The sequence below is a fragment of the Schistocerca cancellata genome, chromosome 3 (assembly GCF_023864275.1).
Source record: "Schistocerca cancellata isolate TAMUIC-IGC-003103 chromosome 3, iqSchCanc2.1, whole genome shotgun sequence".
NCBI lineage: Eukaryota > Metazoa > Arthropoda > Insecta > Orthoptera > Acrididae > Schistocerca > Schistocerca cancellata.
In genome coordinates, this window is record NC_064628.1 from 575,155,715 (window position 1) to 575,178,048 (window position 22,334).

At 37.3% G+C, this 22,334-nt stretch overlaps 1 protein-coding gene across 1 annotated transcript in view; it reads left to right on the forward strand.

Moving 5' to 3' along the window:
- LOC126175422 (uncharacterized) overlaps positions 1 to 22,334 on the forward strand; it is a 581,488-nt gene that overhangs the window by 471,100 nt on the left and 88,054 nt on the right. Inside the window, exon 14 of the mRNA XM_049922221.1 lies at positions 2,134 to 2,241. Coding sequence (XP_049778178.1) covers positions 2,134 to 2,241 — 108 coding nt within the window. The remainder of the gene's footprint in view (positions 1 to 2,133; positions 2,242 to 22,334) is intronic.

Sequence of the window (22,334 nt, forward strand, 5' to 3'; positions counted from 1 at the left end):
GTTGCTTCTCTGGCTTGATTTTATCAGTGAGCAGTGAGGATGCTGGTGTTATGACAAATTATATCACTGCTATTGGGGAGGAGAGGGGTATTCATGTACACTCTGTTTCAAAATGTTATTAACACTGAGGAAATAAATGTATACATGTCATATGCTTGCAGATTCTGAGGACAAACATATTACTTACGGACAGTGTTACGTAAGGAATACTGTATGCAGATGTGTATTCTGTAGTATTTAAACTGAGATTTAAGCAGCTGCCTCGGTAGCCCAGTAAACTCTCTTGTCAGTTGTTAGTACTTTCTTCTGATCGGCTAGATTAGACAACATTAGTGCTCCAGTCTTTCTTTTCATCACTGCTCTCAAGTTCAGCTTTATAATAAACTCCTCCAGTTGCTCCTCTATTAAAGGATCACAGTGGAACTGTACTTTTAAAATATTGTGAAGGTGTGCACAGCTTTGACCAGTCTTCTATAGCTACTCATTTTATGCAGTTGTGTGTCAGTTTCATAAAAGTTTTCATCTAGGTGGTAGATATTTCTTGCCATTATTGTTTGGGTTTAGTGAAGTTCCAAATCAGTTCATTTGAATGCAGGCCACAATGATAGGGAAGTAATTCTAGACCAGGAACCCCCTTATTTATTTATTTTAAAGTCCTATTCATACTGTTAACAATATTAGGTTTATTTCCCTTAAATTTTTCTAGTATTTCCCAGTTGTGTACATCTTCTTTCATTGAGATTTTTTTTGCTCAGCTAGAACCATGTTTTTCCAGTGTGCAGGGTTGGGAGATTATTATCATGAACTGCATGACAGCAAACTTCATTCATTCATTCATTCATCTTGTTCCATAGGTGACATCAGGAAGAAGAACCTGCAGGGATGCATTATGAGTCAAGACACTCATTTACATAAGACATAGACTCATAGAAACTTAATCTGTGTACTGTAATAAGCAACAGCTTTCTGCAGTGATATAATGAGGTCTTCCTGTTTTTAATTTTTGGAGAACTTAAGAATGCATTATACAAGTAGACATCTAAATTCTACTTGTTTAAGAAGTAGATACAGTAGATATCACACAGTGCTCTTGTAGAACAGCTGCACTACTAAAATCCATGTTGTACCTGTACCTGTACCTGTACCTCGTAGGAGGGCACATGGTTTCACAGTCCACAGTAATTAACAGCTGATGTGGTTACATCCAGCATTTGTCACTAATGGAGTTATGCCTAATGTGCAGTATATGGTCTACTTGTAAGTAAACAGCTTTTATGTGAGAACATCCAATTCTGTAGCAGTAAATGGATACTTTTAAAATGTATTTTTATTGAGTTTTACTGGTTTTCAAAATATTTTCCACATCTGTTTTGTGTTATTTGTATACATGTCTTTTGGCTGTTCTCAAGCTGGTTATCTGTTTCGATTGTTTATTCCATTGCTTGTTGTTGGTGTTTAATGTAAATATGTGTTTAAGTATTGTTCTGTGTTGAAACATGGCAGTTACATTTGCTTATTTAAGTACCCATTTCAGTGCTCTGCATACTGTATAAGTCACTATCTGAATATCGCTTGCTTTTCACGGCATCAGTGACTGAATACAGAGTTTCTTGCTTGTGTGGCATAAACTGTACTGTTTCTATCCTGGATTTATGTGAAGGCAGAGAGAACTCTTGCATGTCTGAATAAAACACACAGTATTTATTTATCTAACCCGATCAGAATATTTCATCCTGTGAGGTGCTGTCTTTGGGCAGTTAGCTTTTCCAGATGAATTGTATTCTAATGTAATGTGTTCCTTTTGAGTTTGCTTCATTGATTTAAGGTGGTTTATACCACCTGTCTAGAAAAAAAGAGTCACACATTTTTGAAACTGTTTTAATGAAACTGACTGTTGTGAGATGTTAAGAGAATGGCATTGACTTTTAGACAGACTCTAACACAGACAACTCAGGAATTCTTCAGAACCAAAGCAGCATATCCCAGGTCCAAAATGGTGCACTCTCAGGCTGCCATCTGAATATAAGTGTGATTGTGGATCTTAGTTTCAGTGCAGATATATCTCATTCTGTAGATCAGTTATATGTTGGTAGGACTCATTATTGATTTAATTTTGTGTAATTTTAATTACAGCACAGGTTAAGAATGCTTCTTCGACCCCAACTTCACCGCAGAAGGAGTCACCAGTTAATCTTTCTTTCAAGAGAAGTTTGTCAGCACCAGGAGGCGATGATGAGAATGGTAAGTCATATCTGGTAAGATGGAGTTTCAAAGAGAGATAAATTGACAGAAAACACAAATGACAGTAAATAAATCTGGTATTACTATGAGATCTGAAAAATGAAATCAGATCTGAAAATCAGAAAAACTGAGAATGCACGCTTATCCCTCCCTCTGGCATGCAATTATATACCATGGGGAAAAAATTAATTATTTGTCTAGCAGCTAACTGAAAACTTGTAAAGAATTTGTGGATATAGATTGTAACTCTGCTTCTGCAGAAAGGGTGTGTGCATTTCTTATTTCAGCTGAATGTGTCACATTGTACCAGTTACTAGGATTTCTTCCCGTTCCATTCACATATGGGGTGTGGGAGGAATGATTGTTTGAATGCCTCTCTGTGCATGCAGTAATTATTCTAATCTTATCCTCATGATCCCTATGTGAGAGACGCGTGGCGGGTTGTAATATATTCTTAGAGTAATCAGTTAAAGTTGGTTCTTGAAACTTTGTTAATAGACTTCCTCAGGATAATTTATGTCTGTCTTCAAGAGTCTGCCACTTCAGTTTCTTACGTATCTCTGTGATGCTATCTCACAGATTAAACAAACCTCAAATCATTCATGCTGCATTTCTCTGATTCATTCAGTATCCCTTGTTAGTCCTATCTGGTACAGGTCCCGCCCATTTGAGCAATATTGTGAACAAGTCACACGAGTCATTTTTAAGCAATCTCCTTTTTAGATTGATTGTACTTCCCCAGTATTCTACCAATAACCTGAACTCTGCGTTATTCGTGACTGAACCTGTGTGATCATTGCATTTCATATCTGTACAGTTTTACAGCAAGGCATTTATATGAGTTGGCCAATTCCAACAGTGACTCACTGATATTATAGTCTTATGATGCTACATCTGTTGTTTTGTTAAGTGCAAGATTTTAAATTTCTGAACATTTAGAGCAAGTTGCCGATCTCTGCACCATGTTGAAATCTTACCAAGATCTGACTGAATATTTAGTCAGCTTCTTTCAGATATTACTTCCTTATACAGTGACTCTCCCCCAAGATAACATGCTGTGTCCTTGCTACTAAAAAGTCTTCAGTCCAGTCACAAATTTCATTTGATACCCCATATGACAATACTTTTGACAATAAGCATAGGTGCAGCACTGAGTCAATTGCTTTTTGAAATCAAGAAATATAGCATCTACCTGACTGCCTTGATCCAAAGCTTTTGGTATGTCATGTGAGGAAAGTGCGAGTTGGGTTTTACATGGTCGATGTTTTCAAAATCCGTGCTGCTTGGCATTGTGGATTCGTTCTGTTCAAGATACCTAAGTATGTTCGAGCTCAAAAGATGTTCTAAGATGCTACAACAACTTGATCGAAGGATATCAGATGGTAGTATCATGGATCACCTCCACTACCCCTCTTGTAGACAGGTGTTACCTCTGCCTTTATCCAAGAACTGAGCACAGTTTTATGTTTGATGGATCTACAACAGAGTATAATTATAAGAGCTAACTCACCCACAGATTCAGTATAAAACTTTACAGTGATTCAATCAGACCATGGAGCTTTATTCAGTTTTATCGATTTCACCTTTTCTCAACACCACTGACACTAATAGTTACTTCCTTCATCTTTTCAGTAATAATAATAATAATAATAATAATAATAATGGAGGCCCGGGAAAAGAATAGGCCTCCGGTATGTTCTGCCAGTCGTAAAAGGCGACGAAAAGAACAAACCACTAATAGGGCTAACCCCTCTTTTAGTGTGATTACTTGGTTCAGGACAGAACTAAAGAAGCCTCGGACAAGCGCCGTCATGGTCGGGGACGACGCTTGAACCCTATGCCCGCCCACAATGGTAACGACACTGCTAGCCAACTGGAAAATGATTTAAATCCAAATAGAGGTGTTTTGCAGGATATGCTTCCTGCAACCACCCTAGAAGGAAAACAAAGACAGAGGATGAGATGGTCAGATGAAGTCAATCGACACCTCATGTTCTGTTATTACCAAGCAACAAACCTAGGAACCAACACAACTGGATACAGATCACAAGTATACACAACATTTATTACCAGATACCCGGAATTAAAATTTTTAACAGAACAACGACTAGCTGATCAGATCCGTGTAATAATAAAAAATAACAGGATACCCCAGTCAGAATTAGAAAACAACAAACAACAAGTACAACAAATACTGGAACAAAATAATGTGCAATCAGAAGAAGAAGAAAATACAGTAATGGACTCAAACATCCCAGAGCAAACAAACAAAGACCAACACTCATCAATTAAACAATCAGAGGAAAGCGAAATCGTAAGACAGCCACCAGAACAAGCACAAATAGAACACGAAGAGACACACGTGTTAGATATAGAAGAGAAATTTCAGCTGACATATATAGAATACAAAGACACAAATACAGACATTAGACCATTCTTGCATAGACCGCCAAATAACCCACAAGTCGAAACAACAATAAAAACTATCAACACAATCATACACAACAAAATAAATGAAAACACAACTATGGAAGAGTTACAACTACTGGTTTATATAGGAGCACTCACTACACTAAATATACACACTAGGCAGAGATCAGAACAAACCAACACACAGAAGAAACGCACAAAACCAGCATGGCAACACAGGTTACAGATCAGAATAGAAAAACTGAGAAAAGACATCGGACAGCTAACACAATTTATAAGAAATGAAATATCAGACAAAAAACGAAAAAGGTTAGGTAAAATCTCACAACAAGAAGCAATAGAGCAATTAGATGAAAAAAAGCAGAAATTGCAAGCATTGGCCAAACGACTTAGAAGATACAAAAAAAGTGAAAATAGAAGGAAACAAAACCAAACATTCAACACAAACCAAAAGAGATTTTACCAAACAATGGATAACACACACATTAAAATAGACAATCCAGCAAACATAACAGACATGGAACACTTCTGGAGCAGCATATGGTCAAACCCGGTACAACATAACAGGCATGCACGGTGGATACAAGCAGAAACAGACACATACAAGATGATACCACAAATGCCTGAAGTGATAATTTTGCAACATGAAGTCACCCGAGCAATTAATTCTACACACAATTGGAAAGCCCCTGGAAATGATAAAATAGCAAATTACTGGCTAAAGAAGTTCACCTCAACACATTCACATCTAACTAAGTTATTTAACAGTTACATTGCAGACCCATACACATTCCCTGATACACTTGCACATGGAATAACCTATCTGAAACCTAAAGATCAAGCAGACACAGCAAACCCAGCTAAATATCGCCCCATAACATGCCTACCAACAATATACAAAATATTAACTTCAGTCATCACACAGAAATTAATGACACATACAACACAGAACAAAATTATAAATGAAGAACAAAAAGGCTGCTGCAAAGGAGAACGAGGATGTAAAGAGCAACTGATAATTGATGCAGAGGTGACATATCAAGCTAAAACTAAACAAAGGTCCCTACACTACGCATACATTGATTACCAAAAAGCCTTTGATAGTGTACCCCACTCATGGTTACTACAGATTTTGGAAATATACAAAGTAGATCCTAAATTGATACACTTTCTAAACACAGTAATGAAAAACTGGAAAACCACACTTAATATCCAAACAAATTCAGATAGCATCACATCACAGCCAATACAGATTAAGCGTGGAATATACCAAGGAGACTCATTAAGTCCTTTCTGGTTCTGTCTTGCTCTGAACCCACTATCCAACATGCTAAATAATACAAATTATGGATACAATATTACTGGAACATATCCACACAAAATCACACATTTGCTATACATGGATGATCTAAAACTACTGGCAGCAACAAATCAACAACTCAACCAATTACTAAAGATAACAGAAGTATTCAGCAATGATATAAATATGGCTTTTGGAACAGACAAATGTAAGAAAAATAGCATAGTCAAGGGCAAACACACTAAACAAGAAGATTACATATTGGATAACCACAGCGACTGCATAGAAGCGATGGAAAAAACAGATGCCTATAAATACCTAGGATACAGACAAAAAATAGGAATAGATAATACAAATATTAAAGAAGAACTAAAAGAAAAATATAGACAAAGACTAACAAAAATACTGAAAACAGAATTGACAGCAAGAAACAAGACAAAAGCTATAAATACTTATGCTATACCAGTATTGACCTACTCATTTGGAGTAGTGAAATGGAGTGACACAGACCTAGAAGCACTCAATACACTTACACGATCACAATGCCACAAATATAGAATACATCACATACATTCAGCAACAGAAAGATTCACATTAAGCAGAAAGGAAGGTGGAAGGGGATTTATAGATATAAAAAACCTACATTATGGACAGGTAGACAATTTAAGAAAATTCTTTCTAGAACGAGCAGAAACTAGCAAAATACACAAAGCAATCACTCATATAAATACATCAGCTACACCATTGCAATTTCATAACCACTTCTACAACCCTTTAGATCACATAATATCAACAGATACAAAGAAAGTAAATTGGAAAAAGAAAACACTACACGGCAAGCACCCGTATCATCTGACACAGCCACACATCGATCAAGACGCATCCAACACATGGCTAAGGAAAGGCAATATATACAGTGAGACGGAAGGATTCATGATCACAATACAGGATCAAACAATAAACACCAGATATTACAGCAAGCATATTATTAAAGATCCCAACACCACAACAGATAAATGCAGACTTTGCAAACAACAAATAGAAACAGTAGATCACATCACAAGCGGATGTACAATACTAGCAAATACAGAATACCCCAGAAGACACGACAATGTAGCAAAAATAATACATCAACAACTTGCCATAAAACATAAACTAATAAAACAACACGTTCCCACATACAAGTACACACCACAAAATGTACTGGAGAATGATGAATACAAATTATACTGGAACAGAACGATTATAACAGATAAAACAACACCACATAACAAACCTGACATCATACTCACCAATAAAAAGAAGAAATTAACACAACTAATTGAAATATCCATACCCAACACAACAAATATACAGAAGAAAACAGGGGAAAAAATTGAAAAATACATCCAACTGGCTGAGGAAGTGAAGGACATGTGGCATCAGGATAAAGTCGACATTATCCCAATTATACTATCAACTACAGGAGTCATACCTCACAATATTCACCAGTACATCAATGCAATACAGCTACATCCAAACATATATATACAATTACAAAAATCTGTAATTATTGATACTTGTTCAATTACCCGAAAGTTCCTAAATGCAATATAACATATACCATACAGTTACAAGGAAGTCACGCTTGACTGAGGTCCGCGTCACGTTCCATTTTTAACCAGACTTAAGTCTGAGAAAAAAAAGTCAATAATAATAATAATAATGGCAACACAGGCTACAGATCAGAATAGAAAAACTGAGAAGAGACATCGGACAGCTAACACAATTTATAAGAAATGAAATATCAGACAAAAAACTAAAAAGGTTAGGTAAAATCTCACAACAAGAAGCAATAGAGCAATTAGATGAAAAGAAGCAGAAATTACAAGCATTGGCCAAACGACTTAGAAGATACAAAAAAAGTGAAAATAGAAGGAAACAAAACCAAACATTCAACACAAACCAAAAGAGATTTTACCAAACAATAGATAACACACACATTAAAATAGACAATCCACCAAACATAACAGACATGGAACACTTCTGGAGCAACATATGGTCAAACCCGGTACAACAGAACAGGCATGCACGGTGGATACAAGCAGAAACAGACTCATACAAGATTATACCACAAATGCCTGAAGTGATGAAGGCACAGCATGTCTGCTTGTGCCTGTATATGTGTGGATGGATATGTGTGTGTGTGCGCGCGAGTGTATACCCGTCCTTTTTTCCCCCTAAGGTAAGTCATTCCGCTCCTGGGATTGGAATGACTCCTTACCCTCTCCCTTAAAACCCAAATCCTTTTGTCTTTCCCTCTCCTTCCCTCTTTCCTGACGAGGCAACCGTTGGTTGTGAAAGCTAGAATTTTGTGTGTATGTTTGTGTTTGTTTGTGTGTGTATCGACCTGCCAGCACTTTCGTTCGGTAAGTCACATCATCTTTGTTTTTAGATATATTTTTCCCACGTGGAATGTTTCCCTCCATTATATTCATATCATAAATTATTTAACAGTTACATTGCAGACCCATACTCAGTCTCTGATACACTTCCACAAGGAATAACTTATCTGAAACCTAAAGCTCAAGCAGACACAGCAAACCCAGCAAAATATCGCCCCATAACATGCCTACCAACAATATACAAAATATTAACTTCAGTCATTACACAGAAATTAATGACACATACAACACCCAACAAAATTATAAATGAAGAACAAAAAGGCTGCTGCAAAGGAGAACGAGGATGTAAAGAGCAACTGATAATAGATGCAGAGGTGACATATCAAGCTAAAACTAAACAAAGGTCGCTACACTACGCATACATTGATTACCACAAAGCTTTTGATAGTGTACCCCACTCATGGTTACTACAAATATTGGAAATATACAAAGTAGATCCTAAATTGATACAGTTCCTAAACATAGTAATGAAAAATTGGAAAACCACACTTAATATCTACACAAATTCAAATAATATCACATCACAGCCAATACAGATTAAGTGTGGAATATACCAAGGAGACTCATTAAGTCCTTTCTGGTTCTGCCTTGCTCTGAACCCACTATCCAACATGCTAAATAATACAAATTACGGATATAATATTACTGGAAGATATCAACACAAAATCACACATTTGCTATACATGGATGATGTGAAAATACTGGCAGCAACAAATCAACAACTCAACCAATTACTAAAGATAACATAAGTATTCAGCAATGATATAAACATGGCTTTTGGAACAGACAAATGTAAGAAAAATAGCATAATCAAGGAAAACACACTAAACAAGAAGATTACATATTGGATAACCACAGCGACTGCATAGAAGCGATGGAAAAAACAGATGCCTATAAATATCTAGGACACAGACAAAAAATAGGAATAGATAATACAAATATTAAAGAAGAACTAAAAGAAAAATATAGACAAAGACTAACAAAAATACTGAAAACAGAATTGACAGCAAGAAACAAGACGAAAACTATAAATACTTATGCTATACCAATATTGACCTATTCATTTGGAGTAGTGAAATGAAGTAACACAGAACTAGAAGCACTCAATACACTTACACGATCACAATGCCACAAATATAGAATACATCACATACATTCAGCAACAGAAAGATTCACGTTAATCAGAAAGGAAGGAGGAAGGGGATTTATTGACATAAAAAACCTACATTATGGACAGGTAGACAATTTAAGAAAATTCTTTATAGAATGAGCAGAAACTAGTAAAATACACAAAGCAATCACTCATATAAATACATCGGCTACACCACTGCAATTTCATAACCACTTCTACAACCCTCTAGATCGCATAACATCAACAGACACGAAGAAAGTAAATTGGAAAAAGAAAACACTACATGGCCAGCACCCATATCATCTAACACAGCCACACATAGATCAAGACGCATCCAACACATGGCTCAGAAAAGGCAATATATACAGTGAGACGGAAGGATTCATGATTGCAATACAGGATCAGACAATAAACACCAGATATAACAGTAAGCATATTATTAAAGATCCCAATACCACAACAGACAAATGCAGACTTTGCAAACAACAAATAGAAACAGTAGATCACATCACAAGTGGATGTACAATACTAGCAAATACAGAATACCCCAGAAGACATGACAATGTAGCAAAAATAATACATCAACAACTTGCCATACAACATAAACTAATAAAACAACATGTTCCCACATACAGGTATGCACCACAAAATGTACTGGAGAATGATGAATACAAATTATACTGGAACAGAACCATTATAACAGATAAAACAACAACACATAACAAACCTGACATCATACTCACGAATAAAAAGAAGAAATTAACACAACTAATCGATATATGCATACCCAATACAACAAATATACAGAAGAAAACAGGAGAAAAAATTGAAAAATACATCCAACTGGCTGAGGAAGTCACAAGGACATGTGGCATCAGGATAAAGTTGACATTATGCCAATTATACTATCAACTACAGGACTCACACCACACAATATCCACCAGTATATCAACGCAATACAGCTACGTCCAAACGTATATATACAACTACAGAAATCTGTAATTATTGATATATGTTCAATTTAGCCAAAAGTTCCTAAATGCAATGTAACATATACCGTACAGTTAAAAGGAAGTCACACTTGATCAAGGTCTGCGTCACTTTCCATTCTTAACCAGACATAACATCTGAGATTTAAAAAAAAAATAATAATAATAATAATAATAATAACAATTTTATTGTCATTCGTCTGATTACATCAATAGACAAAGTCAAGAGCATATATTTCTACATAAACTACTATATCATAGAGGGAAACATTCCATGTGGAAAAAATATATCTAAAAAGAAAGATGATGAGACTTACCAAACAAAAGCGCTGGCAGGTCGATAGACACACAAACAAACACACAAAATTCTAGCTTTCGCAACCAACGGTTGCCTCGTCAGGAAAGAGGGAAGGAGAGGGAAAGACGAAAGGATTTGGGCTTTAAGGGAGAGGGTAAGGAGTCATTCCAATCCCGGGAGCGGAAAGACTTACCTTAGGGGGAAAAAAGGACAGGTATACACTCGCACGCACACACACACACACACACACACACACACATATCCATCCGCATATACACAGACACAAGCAGACAATTGTAAACTGCTTGTGTCTGTCTATATGCGGATGGATATGTGTGTGTGCGCGAGTGTATACCTGTCCTTTTTTCCCCCTAAGGTAATTCTTTCCGCCCCCGGGATTGGAATGACTCCTTACCCTCTCCCTTAAAACCCAAATCCTTTCGTCTTTCCCTCTCCTTCCCTCTTTCCTGACGAGGCAACCGTTGGTTGCGAAAGCTAGAATTTTGTGTGTTTGTGTTTGTTTGTGTGTCTATTGACCTGCCAGCGCTTTTGTTTGGTAAGTCTCATCATCTTTCTTTTTAGATAAACTACTATATCAATGTAAATTGGTTTACACACAATAGGTACACGTTAGAATACAGTGTTTTCATCTTCAAAAAATTCATCAGTAGTGTAAAACGGATTGTTCACTAGTAGCTTGTATAATTTAGCTTTAAAAATATGTACAGGCAGATCTTTAAAGTCAGCACTTAGTCTGTTAAACATCCTTTGTCCAAGAACTAGGTAGGAGTTCTGTGATTTTCATAATCTATGATATGGCACATCTATAGATGTTCTGTTTTTAGTATTATGCCTATGAATATCATTTCTCAACACAAAATTAGAGACATTCTGTCGAACATACAATAAAACATTGTAGATGAATAAGTTTATTACTGTAAGACACTGCAATTTAATAAACAGAGGTTTACAATGTTCTGTTTTATTAGAATCCATTATTATTCCTATTACTTTCTTCTGTAAAAGTGGTATGTCATTTACATGACAGTTACTACCCTACATTAAGATTCCATAAGAGATGATGATTTGGAAGAAGGCAAAATATGCTCATCTCACATAGTCATTGGGAACATGTCTTTTTAAATTTCTAGCTAGATAAATAACTCTTGAAAGCCTAGCCAATATATTTTTAATGTGTGGTTCCCATGTCAATTTATTGTCAATAGTAACACCAAAAAATTTTACAGTTTCTAATTCTTGGTAGTTAGGAATCTCTTTGAGGCTAAAGTAAAGTGTCTGGGTTTTGTTTTCATTTAGTAAGAAGCCATTACCGGGTGTAACAGTATGAAATGAACATTGAGATACAAATGTGTTGATAGGGAACATTTGTTGTGAAGGAGTCTTAATTCTTTTTTTGTTTTGTTGGTATGACATCTGTCAAAGATATTTAGTATACATCAAGTCATGGAACAAACATCATCATATGTTTTCATCGTGTTAACAATGTCGAATTTTGTACCAGAAAGTGATGATTTGTGGAAAGCATTAATTTTTTGTTTTCCTTTAAAAAAAGTGCTACAGAGTTGCATTGAATGCTTGTCGAGGCATATGGTGATCATGCTCTATCAGAAGCAACATGCAAAAGATGGTTTGAACGGTTCAGAAATAATTATTTTGATGTAAGAAATGAAGAACATGGAAGACCACCAAAAAAGTTCAAAGATGCCGATTTGCAAGCAATATTGGATGAAGATGATACTTTGAGTCAGAAGCAAATGGCAGCAATGCTAAATGTTGCACAGTAATCAATTTCTGACCGTTCGAAAGCTATGGGATAAATCCAAAAGTGTGGAAAATGTGTGCCACATGAATTGAATGAGACAGATGGGAAACCGAAAAACCATTTGTCAAATTTTGCTTCAAAGACATGAAAGAAAATCAGTTTTGCATCGAATTGTTACTGGTGATGAAAAATGGATTTTATTTAAGAATCCTAAATGGGAAAAATCGTGGGTTAATCCAGGACAACCATCAACATCGACTGCAAAACCCGATCGATTCGGCAAGAAGACAATGCTCTGTGTTTGTGGGATCAGAAAGGTGTGGTGTATCATGAGCTTCTAAAACCTGGTGAAACTGTGAATACTAATCGCTACAGACAACAAATGATCAATTTGAACTATGCATTGGTCGAAGAAAAACCAGAATGGGCCAGAAGACATGGCAAAGTAATTTTTTTACGTGACAATGCACCTGCACACAAAGCAAAACTGGTTCAGGATACAATCAAAACATTTGGCTAGGAGCTGCTACCCCACCCGCCTTATTCACCAGACTTGGCACCTTCCGACTACCATTTGTTTTCATCAATGGGACACGAATTGGCTGAGGAACACTTCGATTCCTACAAAGAAGTCGAAAATTTCGTATCTGGTTTGTTTCGAAAGACGAACATTTCTATTGGTGTGGTGTCCACAAATTGCCATAAAGGCGGTCGAAATGTATAGAAAGCAATGGTCAGTACTTTGAATAAAATGTTTTTACTTTTCAATTCAAAATTAGCGTTACATTTTCACAAAAAAAAAAAAAAAAAAAAAAAAAAAAAAACCCACGCTCATTTCATACCGGTACACCTGGTAACTTTGAACCATAATGAGTACTGAGCAAGGGTATTTTCGGTGAGTGTTTTCAGTGTACCTATATCAGAGCTTTTATTTAGAAAAGTTGTGTCATCAGCATACCATATTGTGTGAGAATTTATGAATGAGGGCAGGTCATTAATCATTAGTATAAACAGTAAAGGTCCAAGCACTGACCCTTGAGGCACTCCGTACCTAACATTAACCAAATTTGATTTCTCCCTACCAATGCACACAACTTGTTGACAGCTCTCTAGAAAAGATCTGAACATATTTATACTGTTGTCATCAAAACCATAGTAAAATAGCTTATTCAGCACAGTGTCATGCTCTGCTCAGGTCACAAAATGTAGCCTGGGCATAGTCCCTAGCCTCAGACACATATAGGACTACTTTTACGAGGGAGTCCATTGCATCCGTTGTGGATTTACCTTTCCTAAATCCAAACTGTCTATCACTAATTATATTTAATTTACCCAAGTAGACACTAATTTGCTCATACATAATTGTTTCTAAAATTTTTGAAAAACTGTGTTTATGGATATAGGTCTGTAACTAGCGGGACACTTCTTTTCCCCTTTTTTATGTATGGGCACATCTCTAGAAATTTTTAGTATGTCGGGGAACTTGCTTTCAACTAGGCATTTGTTAACACAAAAAGTTAAAGGATAAATCACACAATCAATAACATCTTTCAACAAATTACATGACATATCGTAGTAATCAACACTTACTGAAGGTTTGAAATTTTTCACTATTTTTAGGATATTATTTGGGCTCACTTCTGTGAAAGTGAAGGTGCTTTGGGAAAGCTTTTCGAAGCAGCTGTCCATAATACTAAGTGCATTTTTAGGGGGCTTGTATATTGAAGTACTAATTTCTTCAATCGACTGAATGCAAAATTTATTAAATTCTTTTGGGGTAATGGCGATTTCCTCTTTGTGTTTAGTGTGAACAATGTAGTTTATTACACTCCAGGCCTTCTTGCATTTATTGTTAGATTTTTCAATGTTTACTATGTTATGCAGTTTTTTTGCTTCATTTATTGCCTTCCTATACTTGTATTTAGCTTTAGCATACAGTTCTTTATACAGTTCTGATTTACTGGTTTTGTACAGACTAGAATACAGCATAACAGTATTTTTCAATTGCCCTAACTGTTGAGTATATCATTCCTTCATTTTCCTTTTCTTGTAATTACTACTAATATTTACTGTAAATTTTTTCATATGGATGTTATTTTCAAATATATTTAAAAATATGGTGAAAAACATGGTGAAAACAATATCAGCTGAACAGTGTTGAAGCATAATAAAATGTGTGTCCCAAATGAAATAGGTGAGGGCTTGTCTAAAGCTATCCATCCTCTCTCTGCTCACTGGTCTAGTAATCACAATTTTAGATTCTGGTTTGGTGCAGTCTGAAGTTACATTATTAAGACTAAGATACACTACATCATGGTCTGAGTAAGGGAAACTAATTACATCAGTGGACATAAAAGTTCTCTTAATATTGGTAAATATATTGTCTATACAGGATGAACCTCTGGTAGGTTTGCAGTTAGCATAGTACAGGTTAAATTGTCGAAGCACATTTTTGAGCTCTGTCACAGTTTTTCTGTCCTGCAGGACATCAAAACTTAAATTGATATCCCCTCCAATGACAATATTGTATTTGTCCGTTTCGATATACATATATACATTTAAGAGGTCCTCAAGTTTCTCCTGAAAGGTATGGGGGCCACCACTAGGTGGCCTGTACTCTACTACTACCATTAGCTTAAGGCTCTCAATTACTAGACCTGATATTTCAAAATGTATTTTATCACAGAGGGTATTGAGATCTATCCTGCCACAGTTTGGTGCAAGAGGTGTTTTTGCATATATTGCTACCCCACCACGTAAGTGCTGTTTTCTGCAATAGCAACTAAGTAGTGTGTAATCATCCAATACTTTGTACCCAAGCTCACCCTCTTTATGCCAGTGTACACTTAAACATAGAATATCTACCACATTTTCATTTGAAAATTCATTCACTGTTAAGTTATTATCTGCCATACCCTGAATATTGAGGTAGCGTATTTTAAACTCTACTTTAGGCATTTCTTTTTTTGCATAGTCTATTAGTTGACATGACCTAATGTTACCGCATGAAAGTTGACCAGGTTGTGTCCTTATGTTACTTGAACACCCAGCCTGGTCTATGCATACAAGTTTTTGTCATCTCATTTGAAACGTAATCCAAACACACTACTGGTCTTTTTTCCGTCTCTAGCTTATCCAACACTATTCTGAAAATTGTGTCACTTAAAACACGTTTACCTAGGTTATTGAAATGTTGACCATGCTTGGTATGCCATTCTCTGCTGCATTTACTGGTGTTTATTAAGGAAACATTCTTAAAGTACTTACAGATAGCTTTGTACTCCTTGTTGGTCTGCTCCACTTGGTCACACATGACCACTGGGGCAAATCATGTCGATGAGGCACACTAATGACAATCACGTTGGTGTGGGTGAACACTGCGAGAGTCTTCTTCAGTGTTGAAGTAGCTATCTTCCTTTCGTTTCTGCTGACGTCGTTTGCTCAGGCCATTACCACTACAAAGTCTCTTTCCATGAGTGGTATTAGGATTAAATTGAAGCAATTCTCCTGGATTTTCCCTTGTGAAGCATCATTCGAAAATGGAGTTAAACACATCAGCTTATGCTTTGCTACCCTCAGTTTTAGTTTTTGTCTCGTTTGCAAGGGACAGGACACTAACTTTGAATACCCCATATGACTATACATTTGACAATAAGCATAGGTGTGGTACTGAGCCTTTGCATATGACCAGAATTTCTTCAAGTTCTGTGAAAAATCACTTGACAATATTCTGCTACAGTAGTCATTGAAGGTGTCACACATTGCTGTCTTGACAACCAAATGTGTTTTATTCAGCACCTCTATATGTATAACCCTATGCTTTGTTTTACACCTATTATGCAGTAATCTCTCTTTCCTTAGAAGTTTATTTACAGTGTCAATACCATGCATGTTCCCTCCTATTATGAACTGTTCTACTGGATACATATCTATCCCTTGCATGGTCAACTATTCTTTTAAACTTGAGCCAGAGTTCCTCTACATGCTCCTGCCTGTGCTGAAAGTTCCAAGTTCCTCATTGAGATATGACACTATTGATTTTTTTTATCTTGTTTACTGAACGTATAAATCTTTCTGCTTGTTTTAGTTGTTCTTTGTACTTTGGTAATCATTGTTGCCACAACTGCTTCATTGTCACTGATACCAGTTTCAATGTGGACATCCCCAAAGAGGTCGGGTCTGTTTGTTCCCATTAGATCCAATTTATTTCCATCATGAGTGGGGTTCCTATCCATCTGTTCTAGGTAGTTTTCAGCGAAGGCACTTAGCAAAGTTTCACGGGATGTCTTTATCATGCGCACAGCTAACAAAACTGTAATTTTCCCAATTGATGGCGGATGATTACAGTATGATTGGGACTCTTACATGCAAATGAACTGAGGTTTTCTCTGAAGTTTTCTGTTACGTCAGTAGACGAGTCTGGTGGGCGATAGGAGGATCCATAAAGAGAGCATCATTAAATTAGACAGTGTGTTATTGTTTATGCAGTATTTCTGAACAGATGTAAGTTAATAAATTATTTATGTCTTGTAAGTGGCATTTCATATTCATTGCTTATTTCCAAACTGTCAGTTTCTCCATGGAAGAACCAATGTAGCATAGCAGTTCAGAACAGACAAGTGTTACGACAGTGTCTTATAAATGCATACCAAAGTGATTTTATCACTCTCAAGAATTTCTTCAAATTTTAATCCTGTGAAGGCAAGTTACATTGTTTAACTGTGATAGTGACATGGGGAAGAGGAGTAGGGAATATTGCTGTGGTGGAGCAAAATGAGCAGGCATAGGTAAGCCTAGAAACTGGTAGTTCCTTCTTACAGCAATAGTTTTGATGTTCCAGTACTACATGTTTTATAATATTTGAGAATTATTTATAGTGTGTAGTATATCTATTACACTGTTGCACAGAGTGAGCATGATTTATTTCTGAATTTCTTTCAAAATTTAATGATCATGTTGGAGAAAAAACAGAAAAAGTAATTACTTAAATTTGTAATACAATCTAAGAGCCCCAGTTTAATTAGAAGTGTGTCCAATACCATGAAATTTGTTTGAGCAATTGCTGTTGGGATACAATTGTATGCAAATTTGGTAAAGTTTAAACGTAAGTCTGGATTATTCTGTGTGAAATTAAAAAATACAGATTTATAATTTTAAAACATACATCAAAAATAGTTTTGCATCACCTGTTCCGAGAGTTCTGGAACTTGTACAGGAAACTGGAATAGATACCAACATAAACATCATTTCTGCACTTTTTATTGCTCTTGAAAACCACACATTGCGTGTTGTACCACCATACAGAAAGACCTTCAGAGGTGGTGGCCCAGATTGCTGTACACAATGGTACCTCTAATACCCAGTAGCACGTCCTCTTGCTTTGGTGCATGGCTGTATTTGTTGTGGCATACTATCCACAAGTTTATCGAGGCACTGTTGGTCCACATTGTCCCACTCCTCAACACCGATTTGGCATAGATCACTTGGTGGATCACATCGTTCATAAACAGCCCTTTCCAATCTATCCCAGGCATGTCTGAAGAACGTGCTGGCTACTCTAGTTGAGCGATGTCATTCACAAGATGTGAATGGGTGGGGGATTGTCATCCATGGAGGTGAATGCCTCGCCAATTTGATGCTGCCGATATGGTTGCACTATCAGTCGGAGGATGGCATTCATGTATCATACAGCTGTTACAGCACCTTCCATGACCACCAGTGGCATACGTCGGCTCCATATAACCACCCCAAAACAGCAGGGAACCTTGCTGCACTCGCTGGCCAGTGTGTCTAAGGTGTTCAGCCTGACTGGGTTGCCTCCAAACAAGTCTCCAACGATTGTTTAGTTGAAGGCATATGCGACACTCATCGGTGAAGAGAACGTGATGCCAATCTTGAGCTTGTTGGCATGTTGTTGGGCCCATCTGTACCACACTGCACGGTCTCATGGTTGCAAAGATGGACCTCGCTATGGACATTGGGAGTCAAGTTGCGTATCATGCAGCCTATTGCGCACAGTTTGAGTCGTAACATGACGTCCTGTGGCTGCACAGAAAGCATTATTCAAGATGGTGGCATTGCTGTCAGGGTTCCTCCAAGCCATAATCCGTAGGTAGTAGCCATCCACTGCAGTAATAGGCCTTGGGCGGCATGAGTGAGGCATGCCACCAACAGCTCCTGTCTCTCTGTATATCTCCTCCACGCCTGAACAACATCGCTTTGGTGCTTTGGTTCACTCCGAGGCACCTGGACACTTCCCTTGTTGAGAGCCCTTCCTGGCACAAAGTAACGATACGGACATGATCGAACCACGGCATTGACTGTCTAGGCATGGTTGATCTACAGACAACAGGAGCTGTGTACCTCCTCCCTGGTGGAATGACTGGAATTGATCCCCTGTCAGACCCTCTCTATCTAATAGGCGTGGCTCATGCAATGTTGTTTACATCTTTTGGGGGGGGGGGGGTTAGTGACATCTCTGAACAGTCAAAACAACTGTGTCTGTAATACAATATTCAAAATCAACATCTATTTTCAGGAGTTCTGGGAACTGGGGTGATGCAAAACTTTTTTTAATGCATGTATTTTAGAGCTTCATAACTTTGTCTTTTTGTTGTGGACATTTCATTTTTTATGAATAAATTTTGAAATTTCCAAAATTGTGCCATTTTTGTCTTGTTTTCGAATCTTATTATCATCATATTTCAAAACCTGTTTGACTTAGAGACCTGAAATTCATACCGTTTTATTCAGTTTCTTGTAATTGTTGTCTTCATTTCCTTTGTGTATGGCATCAGGCTGAGTTGGGACACTTCTCACTTTTACTTATTCTTCTTATATTTAACTATTTTGTTCCAGTCGAAATTCCTTCCTCTTAAACTGGTGTTCACCGAGTCAGTTCAGCTTGCTCTGTGTATCCCTACTGTCCTCAAACTTGGCTTCCATCATTCATTTTGGTATTCTTCCATCTTGCATTCTCTTCACATGTCCAAGTCAAGTTAACTTATTTTTCTCAGTTCTGTCATTCAACTTTTCTACTCCGTTTTCCTTCCTAACACCATCACTTCTCACTTTCTCTCTTTTCATTTCCCCAATCATATTTCTTAGGAATTCTACTCTCCTCTCTCTTGTCATTTCCCCAGTCTGATGCATATGTCAATATGGATGTAAAGTATGTCGTGTCCAGCATTTCCATACCCTTCATTGGGATCTTCCATACCCAGACTAAGCACCTCACACACTGGTAAAATGTATTGCTCTGCTGTACCCTTTCACTGATGATTGTCTCCATCCTTGTATTCCACATTTTTCACTACATAAATGTTTGCAGTTGCCCACAATTTCAATATTCTGTCATTTAATATTAAAGCATCCCTTACTTTCTCTGTCCCCTCTGGTTACTGCTATAGTCTTGCTTTTCTCCACACTGCACTTCATGCCATATTTCTCAATTTTTTTTTCCTTTGAAATGTTTAGTTCTTTTCATATATCCTTACTGTTGGTTCCCTACAACATGTCATCAGCAGATAGCAGTAACACCATCTCCCTTTCTCTGTAAGCTTCTTTTGTCTCTTTCACAATTTCATCCATCACCATTACAAATAATAATGGTGATGCCACATTTCCTTGTCCCAACCTTGTAACATTCCTAAACCATTCAGTCCTTCCAACTTGGGCCTGGACACACTAAAGCTGTTGTCACACATTGCTTGAAGAATTTGAATTGTTTCTTGTCCACCTCCCTTTCTCTCCAAGGTTTCCCATACTTTCACATTGATGAACTATCATATACCTTCATGAAATCAAGACTTATCATCAGTAGATCTTTCCAAACACACAATGCCTTTCCATAAATTCTGACAATATTATGAAAAGGATAGGTTGCTACTCACCATATAGTGGAGATCTCAGGTCGCAAACAGACACAGGGTAAAAGTCTGTTAAACAAGTAAGCTTTCAGCCAAAGGCCTTCTTTTGGAGTGGGCAGTGGTTGTGTGTGAGTTTGAACAAGATAGGCAACAGTAAATGCTGAGGAGGAGGTTGTATAAGAACAGTTGGTGGCCATAAGAATGAAAATATGATAGGAAAAAAATAAAAAAGACAATAAAAATCATAATTGGGAAAGTTTGTGAAAGGAAAACCAGAATAATTTTTGAAAATATAATTGGAAGGACAAAGAATCTATTCACCAAGCAGCAGCAGGACAAAACGCATACTCCTCCTCCTGCCAAAATGGTTGAATGAAAGGATAGGAAGAGGGATGAAGGAATGGGACTTGTGTGTTTTATGAAATGGCAGAGCGATAGAAAAATTTCCCAGTCAGGAGCATAGCAATGGGAACCAGAATGGCTCCTTCCTAAGCCAACCTTTTCATGGATCACTTGGTGGGTGCTCTCCTGGGATCTATAAGCCTTCAGCCCCTGGTTTAATTTAGATATATTGATGACATCTTTGCCATAAGGACTTTTGGTGAGGCTGACGAGTTAAAATTTCTGAAATCTCTAAATACATTCTCCCAATTAAATTTCATGTGGTCCTGTTCTGAATCCCATACAACTTGCCTCAATGTTGACATCACCTCACCAAGGATCAGCTACACATTTCCGTTCACATTAAACCTCAAACAAATAAAAGTACTTACATTGTGACAGTTCCCATCCTTTCCATGTCAAATATTCCTTCCATACAGCCTGGGTCTTCGAGGCCGATATATCTGTTGAGATGCAGACTCTTTGCATCAATACATCACCACCATAACCTTCACTGGGCACAAATAGCCCACCAGTCTAGTTAAAATGCAGATTTCCTGACCCATCACATCCAATCCTGGCACTGCTGATCCCTCCAAAAACAACGTTAGCAGTACACCTGTTGTCATTCAGTACTATTCTGGGCATAAATGTATTACTCAGGTACTTGGACAAGACTTTAACTACTCAAAAATCTTACCCTGAAGTGAGGTCCATTCTGTCTGACATGTTGTGCTTACCACCCCAGGAATAGCTTTCAACTGAATCTTTCCCCCCCCCCCCCCCCCTTTCCCCCCAAATCTCTACAATATCTTGGTCAGACACTATGGTGCTTCCTGCACCCATTTCCCTACCCTGTGGTTACTACCTCTGTGACTGTCCCCACTGTAAGATTTCTCCTATGCACCCTCCTGACATCACCTATACCAGCCCTGTAACTTACAAAACACACTTTATCGCTTGTGAAATGATGCCGTGTACCAGCTGTTATGTTAACACTGCTCAGCCTTCTACATCAATATGACTACCACTAAGTTATCAGTTAGGATGGATGGGCATAGAAAGAGGGTGTATACTGTCAACACATGTTCTGTGACATGACAGTTGTGACCTTGGTGCCTATTTCACCACATGTGGACACAGTTTCTAAGAAATCCACAGATGGGAATTGGCACTGCAACATGTGCTAGGTTCTCATCGTCCACCTGGCCTAAATTTATGTTAATTTCTTTGATCATAGCACTTCTTTTCAGTAACTACTTTTTTTTTCTCCACTCACTTTTTAGTTTCCTTCATCTTTTGTTTTCTGACCTACCTATTACCCCCATCCCACCCCACCCCATCTGTCTAACTCTTGCACAATGTTTTTGCAGCAATCTCTGTCTCGGTAATCACCCTATCTACCACCTTTAAGTTCTTAGGTTTCCAAAGCTCATCCATTGCAGTCCCCAACAATCACCTTTCCTTC